Source organism: Coffea arabica, chromosome 11c (assembly GCF_036785885.1).
Source record: "Coffea arabica cultivar ET-39 chromosome 11c, Coffea Arabica ET-39 HiFi, whole genome shotgun sequence".
Lineage (NCBI taxonomy): Eukaryota > Viridiplantae > Streptophyta > Magnoliopsida > Gentianales > Rubiaceae > Coffea > Coffea arabica.
The window spans coordinates 36,706,060-36,726,325 of NC_092330.1; the positions used below are offsets into that span (position 1 = coordinate 36,706,060).

Genomic DNA, 20,266 nt, shown 5'->3' on the forward strand with positions numbered 1-20,266 from the left:
TACCTCGTAGATTCGTAATTGGAACTATATAAGGATTTCGTTATGTTGTAAACAAGCAAAAAGTTTCAGTGTAACACAATAGCCATGCTAAAATTCTATCAAACTTCAAGAACAAAGTATATGTCACTGCAATTCAACTGCAAATATGAACAAAATATATCAAATTTCCAAGTTTGTCCTTCAACTTTTCTGTTAAACCTAATTTTGACTCTCAACTTTTATTTTGGCCAAATTAGTCCTTAATTTTAATATGTGATAATTTTAGAAACCTCCCCCAAGTTTTTCATAATATCACTCAGCTAATCTGAGGTTTTTAAAATCCCACTTACTTTGGATTAACATTCTTGTAATATTTTAACCCCTTTGGAGGAAATACAAGAAATATAAAACTTTTGTTCCAATACTACCCTTATGTTATTTTACTTATGGAATTTATAACAAAATAAAAAATAATATAAAGTTAAATTTTTATAAGGTATAAATTTCTTAACATAAATTATTTATTTTAGCTGTATTGGAACAAAAGAAAAATTCACACACATGAAAAGATTATTTGAGTTTTCATTACAACTTAAACTACACCATGAATTAAAACATATTTCTCCAAAAATATATTGACTTCCTAAAATTAATTGTTGCATGAAATTTTTTTAAGGTGTTAATTACTCTCCAAAATCGTCCTAAGTGATTGATCTTGATTAGATTTAATTTATTTACGTCCTTTGCTATCCCACCATGAGCCCAATATAAAGAAATATGGACCAATATCAGTTAGCAATTTGTTTTTTAATTTACATTTTTTGCTTTTAAAATTTTATTTTGTTTTGACTTTTTGGTTAAATAGTTATTAAGAGCAAGGGTGATATTGTCAATTTATGAACTTTAATAGAAATATTTAGTCTTGTAAAATTGACAAAGGAGGTAAGTGAGATTTTAAAAATTTAAGAGACGTTGAATGATATGATGACAAACCTCCATCCTCAGGGAAAGTTTTTGAAATTATAGCTTTTATTATTGTATCATATTTTATTCTTTTACGGTTGCAGTGCCAATCAAAACATTTTTGGGACAAAATCACTAGCATCACAAAAAGTGCTTTCTTTTTTTTTAATAAAATTTTTAAAAAAAGTGAATGAAACATTTTGTTCTCTAGCCTTTCTAACAGAACTTTTTTTTTTTTCCTTTGTTTTAAAATAGGGCTGGAAGTAGTCACAAAATTGCCCTTAGTTGGTGATTTTTTTTTTTTTTTTGGCAGGGGAATTGATATAATTGATGGCGCCAATCATAAAATTTGAGTTTAGGACTAAATTTGTCAAAATAAAAGTTGAGGGTGGATTTTTTTTCAAAGAAAAAAAAAGAAGTTGAATTACAAGATTGGCCAATTTTCGCTTTGACATTTCCAAATAGGTTTCAAATTTGATTTTTTCCGTAATTTGCAGTGGATGGATTCCATATGGGTTTCGAGTTCCTTTTTGTTTTTGGGCTCGAACTTGTTATTGTCTGTGGATTGGAGTTAATCTATGAATACCTGAAAACCAGTGCGTGGGGTCCATCTCTTTGATTCCATTGCCAGCTTGAGGATTACTCTGACCATTTACTTTTGGGCCCATCCAAACTAGCGAAGAGATGAGGACAGCGCTGTGCGGAAGGAAGACTGTTGAAGAGAGAAACAAAAAGCTGCAACTTTTGGTGCCATCAAACAGACGGCGAATCGAAGCCCCGCTTGAACGAAATTTTAGCCAAGACATCCTTGCAGCAACCACACTCTACCCATGCATCGGTTCTAAATTTCGGATTTTCGATTTATTTATGGGGTAATTTTATCCTTCCTGATCTGCTTCCATAGTTGCAATCTTTGGGGTACAAATCCTGGTTGATCTACTCTCTTGGGTACAAATTCTAGTTGATCTACTATCTACTCACTTCAATTGATGTGTTAAAAGGTATCTAACCAAAACGTTTTAGAGGATGTAACTGTGTCTGTGCAAATCTTGGTTTGTGTGGGTATCCCTGCCTCGAACCATAAATTTGAGTTCAATCTTTGTAGTTTTGTTTGATAGTTTTTTTTTATTTCCAGAAACGGTATAAATTTGGATTTGGATTTGTATGTTTGCTTGCTTGCTTTGCTTTCAATTGATTCCCGATCCTTCTGCAAAATAAATACATAAAAATAAAAATAAAATTTGGCCTACACCTACCAAAAAAAAAAAGGGAAAATTTCCAGATCCTACCTGGTTTTGAGTTTCCTTTTCGTCATTGGATTTGCTCCATCTGTGGATTGGAGTTTTCTACAAAAGCTTACACCCGGCCAGGCATTGGCCACCATTTATTTCTGTTTTGTTTCCTCTCCTTTAGCTGATTCTTACGTCTGTCTTTTTTTAGATTATCCAGTCTGTTCATCAAGCACGATGGATTTACCTGGTGAAATGTGGTTAGATATTCTACTGCACTTGCCGGTGAAATCGCTCCTGCAATTGAAATCCGTCTGTAAATCATGGTGTGCTTTGATCGACAGCCCTCAATTCAAAGCTATTTATCTTAGCCGTGCTAAAAACTATGCTCTTCTTCTCAAGCGACCGCCCCTGAAGAATACCAATCGCTCTGCTTCTTACTATATCCATTCCAATCTGGAACCGGTTCGTGATGCCACCAAGCCTGATCTGCAGCACATGCCATTCTCACGTCACGCTAATTTTTTTGGTGACACTGTTATGCTTATCTGTGATTGCAACGGTCTAATTTTCCTAGAAGATGATAACGGCATGTACTTGCTAAATCCAGCACTTCAGGAAGTCAGGATTCTTCCTCCCCTGCCAAGGTCGTCGTTCATTGGATGTTACCTTGGACTTGGTTATGATTCTAACGCCAATGATTACAAAGTTGTTATATTGGGTGAGAATCAAACTGCACAGATGGCGAACGTGTACAGCCTGAATAGCGACTCATGGAGAGAGATAGTCGCCCAATTTCCAACTTGTGTGCTAGACGAGCGAATTTTCCCTGTATACTTCAATGGATGCATGCACTGGAGTGCATGCACGGTCGAATTCGATCCTACAAGTCCTAGAGTAGCAAGGAGGAGGAGAAGGGTAGTGCTCTTTTCGTTCGACATGAGCACTGAAGTAGTCAAAGAGATTGCGCTGCCTGATTCTTTCAGGGGCGAAAACATTCGTCCTCCTCGTCTTGGTGTTCTGAGAGAATCCCTTGCACTAATCTATCGTCGGTATGTTGGACTGGAAGATCGTATTGATGTATGGGTGATGAAAGAGTATGGTGTTAAGGAGACTTGGACAAAAATGTATTCAATCGGACCTGGATTTGACAACGTGTTCTGTCTGTGCTTTTGGAAGGATGAACTCCTTCTGCAGAGGTGTGTTGGAGGACAGTTGATTTTGACTTTGATTTCACTTGCAGCAGGCCATAAATTCCGAACGTTTGATGGGTATGGTGAGTATGACGACTCTGTAGTCGCCATAGTTTACAAGGAAAGCTGGATTTCAGTTAAGAGGTGTCACGAGTGTTTAGGTTTTGTGCAAAAGAGAAACAAGTACTTCCTACCCTGAGCACATCTCATTTGCTTGCAAAAGAGAAGAAGAGAAGTTCCCATCCTCACTGCATTTAAATGAACTCTCCATTGTAGATTATATAGGAGGGGGAATTTTCCTAGTTTTTTTTTTCAAATATTATCTTTTTTTAAGGCTTTGGCATGGCACATATAGATATGGACAAGAACAGGGTAAAATTTTATGTTTACAGTCATCTCTGTTTTATGTCTAAGTGGAAGCGTAATGACTTTTTATTCTTCTGTTTTATGTTGCGGCTTTGTTTTGCCGTGTTTTGTCTTGCAGATATGTGAACAAATCCATGTTGTGGCATATAAAGCTTTCTGTATTTCTCTTGAATGTCGAACATGTTTATTAGAAATTTCGTTCCATTTCTTTGTCCCGCTATTCCGTCAGTTTTTATCGTTTTATTTAATCTTCAGAGAGTTACGGATGATGTTACAGTATCTGCTAAATCAAGATTCAAACTGAATAGGGCAATCCTGGAAGCAATACCTTAAAGAAACTGTCTATTTTTGTTTCTTTTTCTAATTGTTTTTTTAATTTTAGATCATCACCGAAATGGGCTGCTCCAGTCATGATTTTTGGGTTGTTTGGGAGGCAGGTTAACTGATTGGAAACTGAAGGCCTGATTGATGTAGACTCTTCAGTCACTAAACTTGCTCTACATGGTTGGGGTGGGGCCACCTGAGGGCGTGATTGATATAATGCTGTTTGATTCTCGTCTTCAAGGGCAATAGTATTGGCATATTAAACGCAGCTTTAATTGCCGTAAGCTTATAAAAAGAGCGCGGAAGGGCCTTTCCTCTGCGGTCCACCGAATGAACGGTGCAGATAATGCTCACAACATGTTCGACGAAATTCCGAAACTTTATCTTATTTTCATGACTAAAGAGGCTTTGAGATTCTTCGCTTATAGTCTTCAAAGATTCAAAGCCTCAAGAAAGTTTCCGGACCGCCATGACTTCAACAAGTCTCTCCACAGCCTCACACGGTCCAACTGCGGCGACCTCTCATTGAAACTCCTCGTCACCTTTATTTCAAAAGGCTACTTTCCTCATGTCTCAGCCTTTAACTCTGTCATTTCATACTTCTGCAATCTGGGATTTCCTGGTTCTGCTCAAAAGTTGATAAATTTGATGCCAAAACTTGGTTGTTTGCCTGATATAGTTAGTTACAATTCTCTGATTGATGGGTACTTGAGAAATGCTGATGTTGGTGATGCTTATTTTATGATGAGGAAAGTTTGTAGTGGGCTGATGAATGTTAGGCCTGATTTGGTTACACTTTTAACGCAACGTTTAATGGGTTTTGTAAGGTTGGAACGGTTGAAGAGTTGCTTGCGTATATGAGTTTGATGTGGAAAGTTTGTGTACCAAATGTTGTAACTTATGGTATACTTGTTGACATGTATTGTAAAATGAATAACGTTAATATGGCCTATAGGGTGTCTAAGGATATGAAGAGTAGTGGGGTTTTCCCAAATTTACAAATCTTTACTTCTTTGATTGATGGGATATTGTAAGGATGGTGAATTGGAAGTTGCATTGGGATTATACTTGGATATGCGCAGGAATTCAGTTTTTCCAAATGTGGTTACTTATTCAGCTCTAATTGATGGTTTTTGTAAACGGGGGATGCTGGAAAAGGCTGCTTATTTGTTTTCGAGGATGTTGGAAGATGGGGTTGAACCTAATATTGTTGTATATACTAGTATGATTGATGGGGAATTCAAGAAAAAGAATGTAGATAATGCTCTGAAGTACTTGAGCAGAATGCATGATCAGGGTATTAGGCATGATGTCACTGCTTATGGGGCTATTGTATCTGGGCTATGCAATATGAATAGGCTGGATAGTGCAGTTGAAGTTAAAAAAGCTATGATGGATTACGGAGTGGCACCTGATGGTGTCATATTTGCTACTCTTATGCATGCTTATTTCAAGGCTGGAAATGTGGAAGCAGCAATGAATGAATACGAGGAATCGCTGGCTCGAGGTTTTCAACCCGATGTTGTTACTCTTACATCCTTAATAGATGGCCTCTGCAAGAATGGGCTTCTTGACGAAGCAAAACTGCATTTTAGCAAAGAAAATGCTGATGAAATTTCATACAATGTCCTAATTCATGGCATGTGCAAAGAGGGGGAATTGAGCCAAGTTGAGATGGTCTATAGAGAAATGACCGACGCTGGATTTGTTCCTAATAAGTATTTTTACACTACTTGGATTGCAGGGCTTTGCAAGCAAGGAAACCTTGTAGAAGCATTCAGGCTTCAGAAACAGATGGTTAAAGAGGGTATTCCGCCTAATTTGTTTGCATACAGTTCCTTGATTTTTGGATTAACCAACAAAGGATTCATGATTGAAGCAAAACAAGTGTTTGATGACATGTTGAAAAAGGGAATAAGTCCTAATCATGTAGTTTATGATATATTAATTAGAGGATATGTTACGGAGGGCAATCAACCTGCTATTTCATGTTTAATTGATGAGATGAGAATCAGAGGACTGCTCTCAGATGATGAATGCAATCAGAAGTACATGTTACATGATTGCAGATAGCAGTTGATTGGAATTCTGTCAAGAAAGGTATAATCTTGAGCCAAATGTTGTGCTGAACCAACTACAAAGCCTGTAATGCTTGAGACTCTGTTTTGACGGTGCTTGCTTGCTTGAAGCATGTTTGCTGCTCATTTAAGACGAGAGAAAGTGTAAATCAGTGGGTTGCAAATACTAGAACCGCATCCAAAGCAATTGGAGTACTAGTGGATTGTTTCTGTACATTAGACTAGTAGAAATCCTTCCTTACCATGAATGAAAATATATGGCCATTTTTTGGCGACTTGATTATGGGAAAGAACTTCAATTTAAAACAATTAAATTGCAACTTAGAACAGTTTGTCTGACTTGTAGACTTTTTTCGATCAATAATTATTCTAAGTGGAAAATTAATTTTCACTAAAAAGTACTAGTATATTACTGCATAAAACAATAGTCAACTTGTAAAATTTTCCAATTATATTGGTTTTAATTAGAACTCCTATGTGGTGAGTGCGTAGTTATCCAGTATAATTAATATTATGAGCTATGAGCTTATTTTTCAATGTTAAAGAGCAATTTTGGAGATATTTTCACAAGTGGAGAAGAGCAATTTTGAAGCGGGAAATTGACTTTAATTAAAATACTACTACACTAAAATAAAAATCAATTAGATTACTCGTAACTTTTCCAATTATATTAATAGATTAGGACAATAAAAGTTTAGTTTTCACCTGCTATATATTAAATAGAGAAAATACTTTTAAATTTAAGATATTCGAATCACAATCTAAAACAGTTGCATGATCAATATAAAGTGGAACAGAATACGTTGATGCAAAGTACTAGAATCACAAATCTAAAACCAATTCGCCTACAATTTCTTTTGCTTGGTTTTGTGATTGGGTGCATGGCAGTATGGCTCATGAATTTTAGCTGTTTCAAATTCATTCTGGTTTTCCAATAGGTGGTTAAGTAGAACTTCAGTTGGTTTTGGCCTTTTGCTTCTAAGTTTTGCAGAACTCTGCTGGTGTTGCAAGAGCAAGAATAAACCGCCGTAGAATGGCGATTGAATGCCTCGTTTTAGGTACTTTTCTGACTCAACCTGCAGTCATGTGAATGACCGTTAGTATAATGGTTCCAGGCGCTGTTATAGATTTGTACAGAACTCGTTTGATAAAATGCCAATGAGGAAAAAAGTGATCCTTAATGGTTGTTGATGTTATGAAGTTTTGTGGGTTTATATAGTCTGAATTTGGTTTTTGTGATGATGATCAGGGGCAGGGCAAGAGGTGGGAAAAAGCTGCGTGGTGGTGACTATAAACGGCAAGAGAATAATGTTTGATTGTGGGATGCATATGGGATATCTGGATGATCGTCGATATCCTGACTTCTCACTGATCCCTCGCAATGCTGCTGAAGATTTTACTAGCTCCCTCAGTTGCATCATTATCACACATTTGTATGATTTACTTGATTAGTCCTGGGTTTTTGTGTGTGAGTTGCTGGTTAGTGAATAACTGAATTTGGGTTATGCAGCCACTTGGATCATATTGGTGCACTTCCTTATTTCACTGAAGTATGTGGATATAAGGGACCCATTTACATGACGGTAATTTTCTCATTCGTTTTGGGAATCCTTATTGAAACCAATGAAGTAATTATTAGAGTTCAAACTTTGTGTAAAACAAGAAAAGAGTTTACTGGTTATGTGGTTCTTTTTAAAGTTAATGAACCAGGGGTTTTTTTTAGAACCATGTTGATGCGAGGAATGTTATTACGTCGATATTTGTGACATTGGATATCAAGTCTGGAATTTTAGATTTCTTGGGATAATTTTCAGTATCCTACAAAAGCTTTGGCTCCGCTGATGCTGGAGGACTATCGTAAAGTGATGGTTGACAGAAGGGGAGAGGAAGAACAGTTTAGCTCCAAGGATATTGTGGAGTGCATGAAGAGAGGTGGATGTCTTCCTCTTTTCTTGCGATTCTTCTTATCTTGTATGCTTTTAATTCATACGGTCATTGGAAGTGGTTAATAAGTGGAAGCAGCAACATTCTTATGTGTCTACAGAGTGCCAATAAAAGTACATTTTCTTTCTGGTAGTCGTTATTGTGCATGTGGTTCTGTCTTCTTGACCCAATCCTTGTTGGTAAACTTCATGTGTGACATTTGAGAGATTGATTGCTAAGAGAACTTGTGATTGTTGTCAGCTACAATACTTGATTGAAAAGTATTCAGCTTTCCTCTTCCACTCCATCAGTCCTTCAATAATGGTTTTGTTCTCTAATTTTTGTGGATAGTTAGAGGTCCTGTAACTGTAGTCCAGCCAATTTTTCAAATGCATTTGCTAATTGTCAAAGCTAAACAAGGAGGTCTTGTGCAAATGCAAACGCATGAAAAATGATTAGTTTCTTGTTGCCTTCTGCAGTAACTGCCGTCGATTTGAAGCAGACTGTGCAAGTTGATAAGGACCTTCAGATTCGTGCATATTATGCAGGACATGTAAGGTTCTCATTATTCTTGGCTTGTATACAACACTTTATGTAGTTTTTATTTCTGTTATACAACTTTCTAATCCCATTCAAAAATGCCTGTATTTTTTTACAAATTTTGCTTTGTCTTTCATGGTTCTAAGTCTGTTCTCATTTTTTTTCTTTTCTAAGTGTGCTTGTTAATGCTTATATCAATTTTATTGTATTTCCAGCTGTCATGAATTTTCTTAACTAATAGAATGCAAAATGATTGTTTCACTATTTTGGTACATGGATGCATGTATATTTCTAAATTTAGTAGATTGTCTTTCTTGCATAGTGATTATGACTGCTCAATAGTCAGTGTAGAATTATTTTTGATGCTTTGGCGTTTGCTACAGTAAATTGTTTGTATAATAGTCTAGATGCTCTAGGTTCTTGGAGCTGCAATGTTCTATGCAAAGGTTGGAGATGCTGCCATGGTGTACACTGGGGATTATAATATGACAGCAGATAGACATCTTGGAGCTGCTCAAATTGATCGACTGCATTTGGACCTTGTCATAACAGAGTAAGGGAGCCATTCTTTCTTATGTGTGCATATACATAATTCATCATGTTAGAGATATTCATTAATAATTTCTCTTTAAATGTATTTACACATTATTTGTTCTTAGGTCGGGTTCAAGAGTGTCAATGGAAGTACAGTCTGCTGTTTTAATATCTGATTGTGAGAGGCAGAAAATTTACTCCCTTAGACCCATTTTTTTTGTGTCAGTTTCCCTTCCGAGGTGTCTTTATCCTGAACGACCACTTCAAAAGTGGAAGTGTTTCTTGTGATTTTACGCTTTCATGCAAATTTGATACATACAACCAATAAATGGTAGAAAAGGGAACAACAAATTCTAGGAGAACCAAAGATAAATAGATTTTTGATTTTATCTTAGAATAAATGGAGTAAAATGGTTCATTCTTTGTTACACTTAATGCAAGTACTATCATTATGTCATTAAGTCAATGGACCTAAAATTTCATGTTTTCGTTTTTGGACTTTTTTCTGCATAATTTTAAGAATTGAAACGATAGTGAATATGACTTACTAGCTTTACTCATAGAGGCCAGGTTGGACGTTCAAGATGGTAGAAATTACTTGCATCTGTTTCATCCTGCATCAGGAGGTGAAATCTTGAACTGGAATACAAGATGGAGAGAACAGTTCCTAATGGTATTTTAGAAGATTTTGACTGAGGAAAAATATGCTACCTATGTTAAATGGAATTTATAGGAAACTGTATAAACATATTTTTGCTGTTAATCACATGGACTGTGGGACCAAAATCATGGTACGTATGCAATTGAATTTTTCAAGACTAGGGAGTATGGTTGCATGCATGTCATTAGATTTTCAAAGACCACTTTCATCTTTTAAACATTGGAGATGTTAATTTACGAAAAATGCACAATGGAGCAATTTCCCTACAGTTTCAATATTTATAAGAGATATTTATAAGAGATTGTTAATTCATAGGTTTTTAGTTGGATTGCATTTGACATTTAGACGGAAGAATTTACTCTTGTTTTGAGTTCCTTAATTTGACTAGTTGATGAGTATTAATCACATAAATTTGCATAGAGCTTTGAGTTCTTTAAGCTGACTCTATGGGTAACAGATTTGTTATTTACTAGGATGATCACTGACCCTGTTATTCAAACTTGTGCTAATGATTTTCTTTCTATGATTTTGCCTCATTACTTTTAGTGACTTTTGTTGTTTGTCAATACTTGAATAGCACTTCTATTAACAATTTGAGATGTTCAAGCTGGTGTAAGGATGTGCATTCTCTTGGTGAAAACGAGTTATTTTCTGAATCTGACAAAGGTTAATAAAATTTATTAGCTAGTGCCTTATGGGCTAAAGTTCTTGCAGGTCAACTTATGCAACAACACTCCGGGAATCAAAGTATGTTCGGGAGCGGGAGTTTCTAAAAGCTGTATGACCCTCCACTTTGTAATTCTATTTGTCACTTGAATTTCCTGTATGCTGCAGTTTCATTCTTTCTTAAATTGTGTTTCTTTGTTTCACCATTGACATTCAGTGAGATTTCTACTATTATGTATGTCTGTTCCTTATTGACATGCTACTAGTATAGAATTATGCTCGCAGAAGTTCAGTGTTTCAGTTTTGACAATTTATACTTCAGCTATTAACTTTCACCTCTAAATATTTTTTATTTTCACCTACAATACTGATTCAGCTCCTCCTACGGGAATAATATTTTTGGTTTCAACTCTGCAGAGTCTGGGAGAAAAAAACTTGTCTTGGTTGCCACAGATTTTGGAAAAATTGTTGACCACTTTTTACAAGAGGCAGTGGTGGAATGTGGCAACCCTTGTTCATGCATGCAATTTCTACTGCTGTAGATTTTTTTCTGTCAATGAAGATGGTTTATTGAATGATGAATCTAATGGTTATTTGTTTTGAAACTTTTTTCTTTAACATAATTGAAAAAGATTGTTATTCTTGATCCTGTCTCGGCAACTTCTTTTTCTGGTGATAGGAACCTTGATTTGGGCACATAATTCAAGTAATTAAATTAAGATCACTGTAAATCAAATTTGCATGTCTCACTCTTCCTATGGAATCAGAAAAGAGGAAGTTAAAAATTGCCTGGATGAGGAAACTGTATTTAACTGTGTTGTAAATACTACTTCAAATGTACATGAAAAACAATTTGCATTATGTACAATTCACGTATTATCTGATGTTTCATTCCCTAGAAATAGACATGCAATGCAATCATTTTCTGGTTTAATCTTCAACTATGTCTATTTTGATTTTAACAGGTTCACAACTGTGTTGCTTGTGGAGGAAAGGTGCTGATTCCTTCATTTGCTTTAGGAAGAGCACAGGTTGGTAAAACATTTTAGGCTGAGATCATTCATCTCTCATGCTTTGGAGTAAAAATTATTCCTCAGCTTGTAGCATTCTTTGCTTGGCACATGCCTGGACATGGATGTTAAAGATTCAATTTGCTTAAACTCGCCCAAGTCTCAACATATTAACATCTAATTCTAGAATCACCCTACTTGTGTTAACACTTGAGGCCCATAATTTCTATTTGGGTAGATTATTTTGAATAGGGATATTGATTAAGTCCCAGATCATGTTGGAATATCTTCATCATTTAATGAATAAAGTGAAATAAAACTATAAAACAGAGATGCAAAATAAGACACTGAACATGTAGCAAGCAGAGTCGAGGAATCTATCAACTAATGGCACTTTCTAAGGAATAACAACTGCTGAGACTACTCTCCTGAAAACTTCTAAACTGCTGAATGCATTCACAATAATAAGTCGTGGTAGGAGTGTCCAGCATGTAGCCCTCCTACATATGATGGATGACATGGATAGATATGCCTTTTGATCTCAATGGGAACTTGCAAGTCTGATAAAAATCACATTGACATAAAGGATCTTAAACTGTCCCAATTGATGAATCAACAATATTGAAAGCTGATAGCAACTGATGGCTTAAGATGTGTTGGGAAAGGGACACCCATTTGTGGTTGCTTTATTCCTTGTGAACTGACAAACTCAAGTACTGACTGTGATACCGTTACTGTTATGATCAGAAGCCATAAAGGGCTTTTTGAAGTCTTTAACCACTCAAAATGCTTGGAAGCTAACTCCTTTGTAGGTTGTGATTTATGGAATCTGTTAAGCTTTGTATTATCCTGATTTATGAAAGAGTCATTCTTGTTCTGTTAAGCTTTGTGTTTTCCAAATTGCCAGGATGCGCATCAGTACTGCTTTGAGACATTTAACCAAAATTTCAGCTTTGATATCATTTTATGCTATGCAGCTACTTTGACATATGGTCTCTCCTTTCTTGGCAATGCAATATAGGGAAGGTTTGTGCCTATGGGGGTTGCATGATTTGGCTGTTGTCCTAGTAGGTTGAAGGTTGGGAAAGCAAAATCCAAGATTGCTCTCAATTTCATTTCACCTAACAACATGTATTTAGCAGACCAAGTTTCACATTAATTATCACTTCCTGCATCAATTAATTAGAAACTCTGGCACCCCTCATAGGTTTCAATTTTCTTACCCACTGGAAGTTTACTTGTTGAATTGCCTTCTCTTAGCATTCTAGAAGCTGCTTCATGGAACTGAGCAAATTGTATGACCTGTACAATGTTGTATTTGGTTTGAAGTGTATATGTTTATTTTGGATGCTTTCCTTTGTTTCATCACTGCAAAGCTTTTGTTCTTGGAACATGTTTTGAATTACTTTATTCTGACTTACCAACTGCCAACCTTTCTTCTTACAAATTTGCCATTGCTAAATAGGAGCTGTGTATGCTATTGGATGACTATTGGGAGCGCATGAATCTTAAGATTCCTATCTATTTCTCCGCAGGTTTGCTTAAATGAAGTTCTTTGTATTGATACTGGGGCATTTAACTTGTGGCTTTTAATATCTCTCTTGGACTGGATGTCTACAGAACATACATGAAATTTGTTTCTCAAGATTGTCTGAGCTTATGCTTGCCAAAACTGATTTAAGCTAGTTATATTTGGTCTGCCAGTTGTCTTTGCACTCTATATTGACCCAAAAAGGGGGAAAAAAATCTGTGAGTAGTTGACAGACTACCTCATGCTTGACAACTCAGGAGCCACTTGATAAGAGGGTTTGGGAATTAGGATTTGGAATCATTACCATATTTATTAATAGGTATGGATTTTGAAAACTGGAGAAATCTAAAATTTTGGAAATTTTGTTGATTCTCCAATCCTGACTGCATAGGGAGGTTTTGTTTGATTACCAATTTGAATCCTAAAAATAGAAAAATCCAAAAAGGTGATAATTTTCTGTCTTCTTTAGTCTCTTCCCTTTCCTTTATCACCCTTCCCATACTTCTCTTCCCCTGCCACAACTGCTTCTCTGCCTCCATCGATCCCTAACAGTGCATCCTTCCTTGCCCCCAAGGTCTGACCTCCTTTCTTGCTCAGCTTCTCCTTAAGCCAAACTCTGGTTCTTTTTCTGGTTCAACAAATCAACAGGGAAGAGATTTTAAGAAATCCTATTTACAAACAGCAATTAGCAACCATTGAGTGACGATGAGATTGGGATTGATTTTGACAACAAAACCATAGACTTTTCCCATTCTTGAATCACATAAGATGATGAACATTCTAACATTTTGAATTTCTAGTTTCAATTTAGATCTACTTTTGATTCAAAAATCTTGGAAATCTTGAGACTGAATACAAACTTATGATCTTAGGAGTAGTAATTGGTTTTGAGTTTCTCTTGACCTCGAAGATTTTGCTTGTAGTATGTGCAGGGAGAGGAAAAAAGGAAAGAAAAAAAAGAACAATTAAAAAACATATAGACAAAAGCCAGTGGTATGCTACCTAAATGTTTGGGTAAATAGAACAAAGCACAATCCGTTCATAAGGAATGGTAAATTTGACTATTTTCATGCATTGTGGTCCATTTCTCCATTTTACTCTCTAGTGAGCAAAAGTAGGAAACTAAGTGCCAAGTTATGCGCAATGATTGATATTTAAATTAGTTATTTGAAATACCAATATCTTTGTACAGGTGCAAATGTTAAAAAGATGAATTGATATCCTCTAGATATCATCCATAAATGTATGCATTAACTCGAGAATAGAACAAAATAACTAGAGATTATATCACATATTGATACAGTAACAGGCTAAGTGGGCATTGGATTTTGTTAATTTCTGGCTGTTATGTGATCTTTTTTATGTTGTGGTTCATTGAAGAGGAAAGTGTTCATATTGACATTCTTCTACTCACCATCATCCATACACTAGTCAACCCAGAGAAATTAGTAGAAGCTAATTCTGTCAAACTTCTGGATGAGATGATTTAGAAGTTCTACAATCATTGTCGCACGCGATGGCACAAGTATGGTTGGTTTCCTTATCTACAGATATTCTTGTTCTTGTTGATATGACCAAGGATGTATGTGGGGTTTTTATCTTTCTTCCATGTTAATAGGATTACTACCAGTTAAATTTATTATTATGAAAGAGGAGCTAGGACAAAAACAAAAGAAAAGAAAGGTGCATATTGACATAGCTGTATCAGTGTATTATGTGTGTGTTTGTGTCACACGTGTACTTACGAAATTAATTTAATAAGACATTAGATTTCCATAATGCCTCCAAGGATGTTAAAAGTATTGAGATATTTATTGGTTGCATGTGATGATTTTCCTTCCAGTTAAATTTAATGTTATCAAAGAGGAGCTAGGACAAAAACAAAAGAAAAGGAAGGTGCATATTGACATAGCTGTGTTAGTATATTATGTGTGTGTTTGTGTCACATGTGTACTTACGAATTTAATATAATAAGACATAAGATTTCCACAATGCCTCCAAGGATGTGCCATTCAAAAGGAATGAAGATATCAATCCAACAAAAGCTAGTCATTCTGGAATGAGTCCTGAAAATGCCAAACTGATAGGATTACTTCCAGTTAAATTTAGTGTTATGAAAAAGGAGCTAGGACAAAAACAAAAGAAAAGGAAGGTGCATATTGACATAGCTGTGTCAGTATATTATGTGTGTGTTTGTGTCACATGTGCACTTGCGAATTTAATATAATAAGACATAAGATTTCCACAATGCCTCCAGGATGTTAAAATTATTGAGATATTTATTAGTTGCATGTGATGATTTTCCTTCTTCATCCAACTTAGTTGAACATGAAATTCTCATAATGGAATAGTTTTCTATCTTTTCCACGTTAAGACCTGGGCACTTCAAGTTAGTTGCTCTCCTTAAAGTAGAAGTTGAAGATTTTCCTAAGTTGTTGCTTAACCTAATTAGGAATTCCTCCTTCAGAGCTCAATCATTTGGCATGTTTTCTAGCAAAATGAAACAGCCAGTGACACAATGTTAGTCTCTGTTGTCTATGATCTTTTGCCTTCTTGTGCGATTTCCCTTGCTAGCATTGCAGTATTTGAGATCAGCAACCTAATAGTTACTGTCTTAGGAAGCTAGTGTATGAGCCATTTATTTATTTCTACTTTTTACTTCAATTATGTAGCAATTGCATGTAAAAGGTTTTTCCTTAATGAAGTATTTTTCTCAGGAAGAGGGATTAAATCAATGTATAAACTATACCTTGTTAATTTGTTTGGGCGGGCATCTTTGTGGTTAATGTTTGTGGCTAAGAAATCATCTTTTATGGTATCCCTCCACCCCTCTTTTTCTGATTACAAAGAACATTTATTTTCAGGTTTGACTATTCAAGCCAATGTATACTATAAAACTCTGATCAACTGGACAAGCCAAAAGGTGAAAGATTCGTATGCTACACGCAATCCTTTCAATTTTAGAAATGGTACTTCCACTACTGCTTGTGATTCATTTTGGAAAGAGAAAATTATTATTTCCAAACAGTTTCTAGGCAGTGAATCTTTCTTTGTAGTCTTTTCTAGACTTCAGTTTTGGGGATGTAGAATAATGGTCCCTCTCTTTGTTTCAAAGACTTGGACCCATAAATTATAATGCTTTGCTGAATATGATTTTATGCTCATATCTATAAATTTAGTAGTGTTTGTGATGTCAAATTTAGAAATAAAGGGTTTTGTTGCAGTTTGATATTTAAAAGGTGTAGGGTTTCATTTGGATTACTAATAACCCTCAGGGAAATAATTTAGGTTAATTGAATAGCTAAGCTTTTATTTTATCTCAAAGAAATATGGTCAACATAATTCTCAATTGTTCTGCAATTTTACTATCTTATAAGATATTTGGCTTGCTGAGCCATTCGGATTGCTCCTACTTCATGCTTCTGAGGTGTATTTTTCCAGTAAAGGAGGACTTCTGGTGGCGTAGTCTCTAAAAATAGCTGCTCAATCGATTTTTGTAATTATTTTTAGCTCTCCAAATTTTGCCCATATTGATTGCACTGCACTAGCATCTCATATATGCATTGATCCTACTGAAGGTGTTGATTATTTTCTTGAATTTGGATTTTACAGTCTGCAAGTTTGAGTGCTCCTTGATAAATGCTCCCGGGCCTTGTGTCCTCTTTGCTACTCCAGGAATGATAAGTGGTGGATTTTCACTTGAAGTTTTCAAGCAATGGGCTCCAGATGAAGTGAATCTCATCACACTGCCAGGGTATGCTCTGTTCCCCCCATATCAAAACTAATACACAGCTGCTTGTTGCTATTTTAAATGATTGGGAAGGCTGGCATAAATGATTATAAGAATAATGTTCACAACTTTAGAAAGCTCCTGTAGAGTGAGCAAATGTTCCTTTTTTAAAATCCTAGATTAAGAGCAATCTTGTTTCTAATCACTATCCATTTAACCTTTTAAATCACTTCTATCGAGTTCTGTGTTGTTTCATTGTTTTCATCAAAATGCAATGGATTGACTTAGAATTCTGTCCTGTATTATTCTCAAGGCATTTTAAAGTATCCTTGGCTTTTTCTTGCTTGCATTAGATGTTGCATTTTACAAAGACAAATTTTAAACAGTAACATTTGCACTTTGACTTGAACTCTGGCATAATTTGAGAAGTTAAGATCTTTTCAGTTTAGCAAAGTGGAGGGCAAAGTGCAAAGAAATATTTATGTAGTATAAATATTTAAGATGCTTCATATTTTTGAAGAATAGACTTAGTTACTTGTAAGTCAATTTCGAACAACCAAGTGCCCCTTTCCCTTTCTTTATTTATTTTAGGTGTTGTAGCATTACTTTCTTAATAATGCCACCTTATTTTTGAGATTATAAACACAGGCAAGTACAAGGATGGACAGAGAGGAGAGAGAGTGGCCTGGATGCATGTTGAACAAAATATTAACTTTGACCGACAAAAAGCGATGCTTAGAGTGATACAATGTCTCAACTTAATCATACCCAGTATATGTGGTGCTTTTATTTTGTAAGAACCATTGTGATGCATTTTCTTTTGTTGGATTGTTGCCAGGTATTGTGTGGCTGGGACAGTTGGACACCGGTTGATGTCAGCTAAAACACCAACCCAAGTTAATATAGATCAAAACACCCAAATTGATGTGCGATGCCAGGTTATTATCCCCTTTTTGATGCTTGCTCTTCTTTTGATAACATATATATGACAAGGTTCTCTTTCAATACTTTAATGAGTGGATCCTTTTCTGCTGAGATTGATTACTGGTTTTGAATAGATAAATCATTTTGATTTTGATGTCAATTAAGCTCAATCTGCTACATTCCATTGTGAGTTTCCGTAGAAGTTTATTAAATCTGAATGCACTTGTGGGATTTCGTGCTCCATTGTGTATGTGAAATTTAAGGGTGAAGTTTATGTTTCTTAATTATCTATGTTCCAACCAACGAAAGACCCACAAACTTAGAAGAATCAGACATAACTGGTCATTGATGTAGCAATTTATTTTCTTTGCCAATTAAACTTGGTGCTTTTCAAACATCTAAATATGAAAATGTTTGTAACCTTGTTGCTTTATGTTGGTCCCTGTGTCTTCGCCACCTACTATACCAGTCATCCCAAAGTTTGACTCCTGATTATCTTCTGTCTGAAGATACTGTAGAAAATATTAACCGTAATTTTCTTCACCGAACTTCATCCATTATTCTAGGGACAGCCAGCCAAGGAAATGAGCTTCTTTGTCCAATAGTTGCATTGAGCTCTGTTGAAAGCATTTTGGTTGTTGTTCAGAAACCATGAACAGCACAATGTATCAATCACATCTTACGTGCATCAGAAAGTTAATGAATCAAATGATAGAGACCAGTGCTCAAGTTTTCGAAGAAGCATGAATGTTTTAGCACAAGATGTTTCTTTGCTAATATTGTATAGATAAAGCAATTTCTGTATACAAGATAGCCAACGTCTTTGCTGCAATTTCCAGATTCATCAGTTGTCTTTCAGTCCTCATACTGATGCCAAGGGAATTATGGATCTCATCAAATTTCTGTCACCAAAGCATGTGATTCTTGTACATGGTGAAAAGCCGAAGATGGAATCCCTCAAAGGTAAAATTGAGTCTGACTTTGATATGCAATGCCATGTTCCTGCAAATAACGAGACTGTGAGCATCCCTTCTACTCACTATGTGAAAGCTGATGCATCAAGCGCTTTCCTTAAAAGCACATGGAGTCCAAACTTCAAGTTTGTCACAGAAAGATCAAGAGGGAATCTTATTACAGATGATATGGACATGATTTCTAAGCCTGTGCTACGGGTACGTGATGACAGAGTAGCTGAAGGCATACTAACCACGGGGAAACACCAGAACCCAAAGATTGTACACCTGAAAGAGCTTGTACATACATCAGGACTGGAAACTCATGATGTCCAGTTTGCCCTTTGTTTTCCAGTGCGAATCACCAAAATGGATGAGCAACAACAACTGAATCCTGTGTCACAAGAATCTCTGCCTTTTCTGCACCAACTATTTCTGAAGCTTAGTAACAATTTTTCTGAAGCAACCATCCAGGAATCGGACCAGAATCTTCAAATTGAATCATTTATTGTCTCCGTGTGTTCCAAGGAAAAATGCCCTCACAGGATGAATGATGGTCCTGATTATACATATGAAGCAGTTCATTTTTGTTGCACGTGGTCGGGAGCAGATGAGAAGCTTGCTCGGAATGTTATTTCATTTATGAAGAACCTGGTGTTGAACAAGTGCTGAAGGTGCTAAGTTTTAATACCATCTCCAAGGACGGCTTTGGATCTGGCTTCATCAGTCCAGATGTTACACCTTGTATAGTTGGTTGATAGTGTAAGATCAAGCCTATCATGCTCAATCCACTGGTGAAACATTCAGCGGCTATGTCATACGTGTTAACACACGTTTCAGAATAGAAGAATTTCCATTCAGTTTGTGCTTTGACTAAAGCTTTAATAAACATGAACTGCTAATCGAGGTTGCTAACGTCGAGTCTTATTGGAAATTTCTATCGATTGGTTGAAGGATATGAAAGAGAACGTAGTTTTGGAAGGAATGATACCTGTTGGGATTGGATTCAAAGGATTAGTGAAGCGTTCAAAACAACAGAACAAGGCTCTCTTAAAAACCAAAAAAAAAAGAATCTATTCGAGGGGAAAATGAGAGATATTTTGTTTCATTACAGAAATTAAGTGTTTAAAAGAAAGCACAATCAGGAACCGCATGCAGTCGACTTGAACTATATAGAAGCCTATACAATTCAGCACTATGGCCGATTGTTTTCTTTCTGATTGAGGCCTGAGGGAGTCTATTCTGTACCTTAAGGATACATGGTAAATGCTTACATAAGGAGGGTATTTTTAAAAAAAAATTTCTATTTGGTACCCTAAAGACACGTGATGAACACATAAAATAGAGGGGTGGACCTATCTTTTTTTTTTTTTTTTTGTCTAGAAACGATAATTGATTATATTAGCTTGTGTAAGAAATATACACTTAATGAGCAAAGGGTCAAATTGAACTATACAAGTGTTTGCGACACTGAAGATTTAACCATTCCTCATCAAAAGATATGCTTAGCACATAAAGACTGAGATTACCTATGCTATTCCTAACTTCCTCCCTAACTAATACAAATGAGCATTCCACAAACATTGAACTTAGATCATGAATGTCCTCTAGATGAGGATAAAGTCGAATATCAGTAGCCTTTTTGGCTTCTATCAGCCTCAA

The 20,266-nt window shown here is 35.8% G+C and overlaps 2 protein-coding genes and 1 pseudogene across 3 annotated transcripts; all 3 read left to right on the top strand.

The window, feature by feature from the left end:
- The first annotated feature begins 1,405 nt into the window (after positions 1–1,405).
- LOC113715566 (uncharacterized) lies at positions 1,406–6,415 on the top strand (annotated as a pseudogene). Its single transcript, XR_011822954.1, has 2 exons — positions 1,406–1,814; positions 2,383–6,415. The product of XR_011822954.1 is annotated as an uncharacterized protein (transcript).
- Positions 2,409–4,303, top strand: LOC140004417 (F-box/kelch-repeat protein At3g23880-like). Its single transcript, XM_072070131.1, has 3 exons — positions 2,409–3,508; positions 4,113–4,167; positions 4,214–4,303. Exons 1-3 carry the CDS (start codon positions 2,409–2,411, stop codon positions 4,301–4,303), a joined length of 1,245 nt encoding a protein of 414 aa, XP_071926232.1.
- A 129-nt stretch (positions 6,416–6,544) lies between the features above and the next one.
- Positions 6,545–19,519, top strand: LOC113715565 (cleavage and polyadenylation specificity factor subunit 3-II-like). Its single transcript, XM_027239795.2, has 13 exons — positions 6,545–7,190; positions 7,382–7,565; positions 7,643–7,715; positions 7,947–8,064; positions 8,535–8,608; positions 9,012–9,148; positions 10,505–10,568; positions 11,422–11,487; positions 12,932–13,001; positions 15,862–15,966; positions 16,610–16,751; positions 17,566–17,665; positions 18,491–19,519. Exons 1-13 carry the CDS (start codon positions 7,166–7,168, stop codon positions 19,274–19,276), a joined length of 1,944 nt encoding a protein of 647 aa, XP_027095596.2. The 5' UTR covers positions 6,545–7,165; the 3' UTR covers positions 19,277–19,519.
- Positions 19,520–20,266: the final 747 nt, after the last annotated feature.

Bases quoted from the DNA above. Each gene is read 5' to 3' on its own strand.
- LOC140004417 (XM_072070131.1), top strand. From the start codon at position 2,409: ATGGATTTACCTGGTGAAATGTGGTTAGATATTCTACTGCACTTGCCG. The intron at 3,509-4,112 runs GTGTCACGAGTG...TTTTAATTTTAG, and splicing joins AGCTGGATTTCAGTTAAGAG to ATCATCACCGAAATGGGCTG. The intron at 4,168-4,213 runs GTTAACTGATTG...TAGACTCTTCAG, and splicing joins TTGGGTTGTTTGGGAGGCAG to TCACTAAACTTGCTCTACAT.
- LOC113715565 (XM_027239795.2), top strand. From the start codon at position 7,166: ATGGCGATTGAATGCCTCGTTTTAG. The intron at 15,967-16,609 runs GTACTTCCACTA...TGGATTTTACAG, and splicing joins TCCTTTCAATTTTAGAAATG to TCTGCAAGTTTGAGTGCTCC. The intron at 16,752-17,565 runs GTATGCTCTGTT...GATTGTTGCCAG, and splicing joins AATCTCATCACACTGCCAGG to GTATTGTGTGGCTGGGACAG.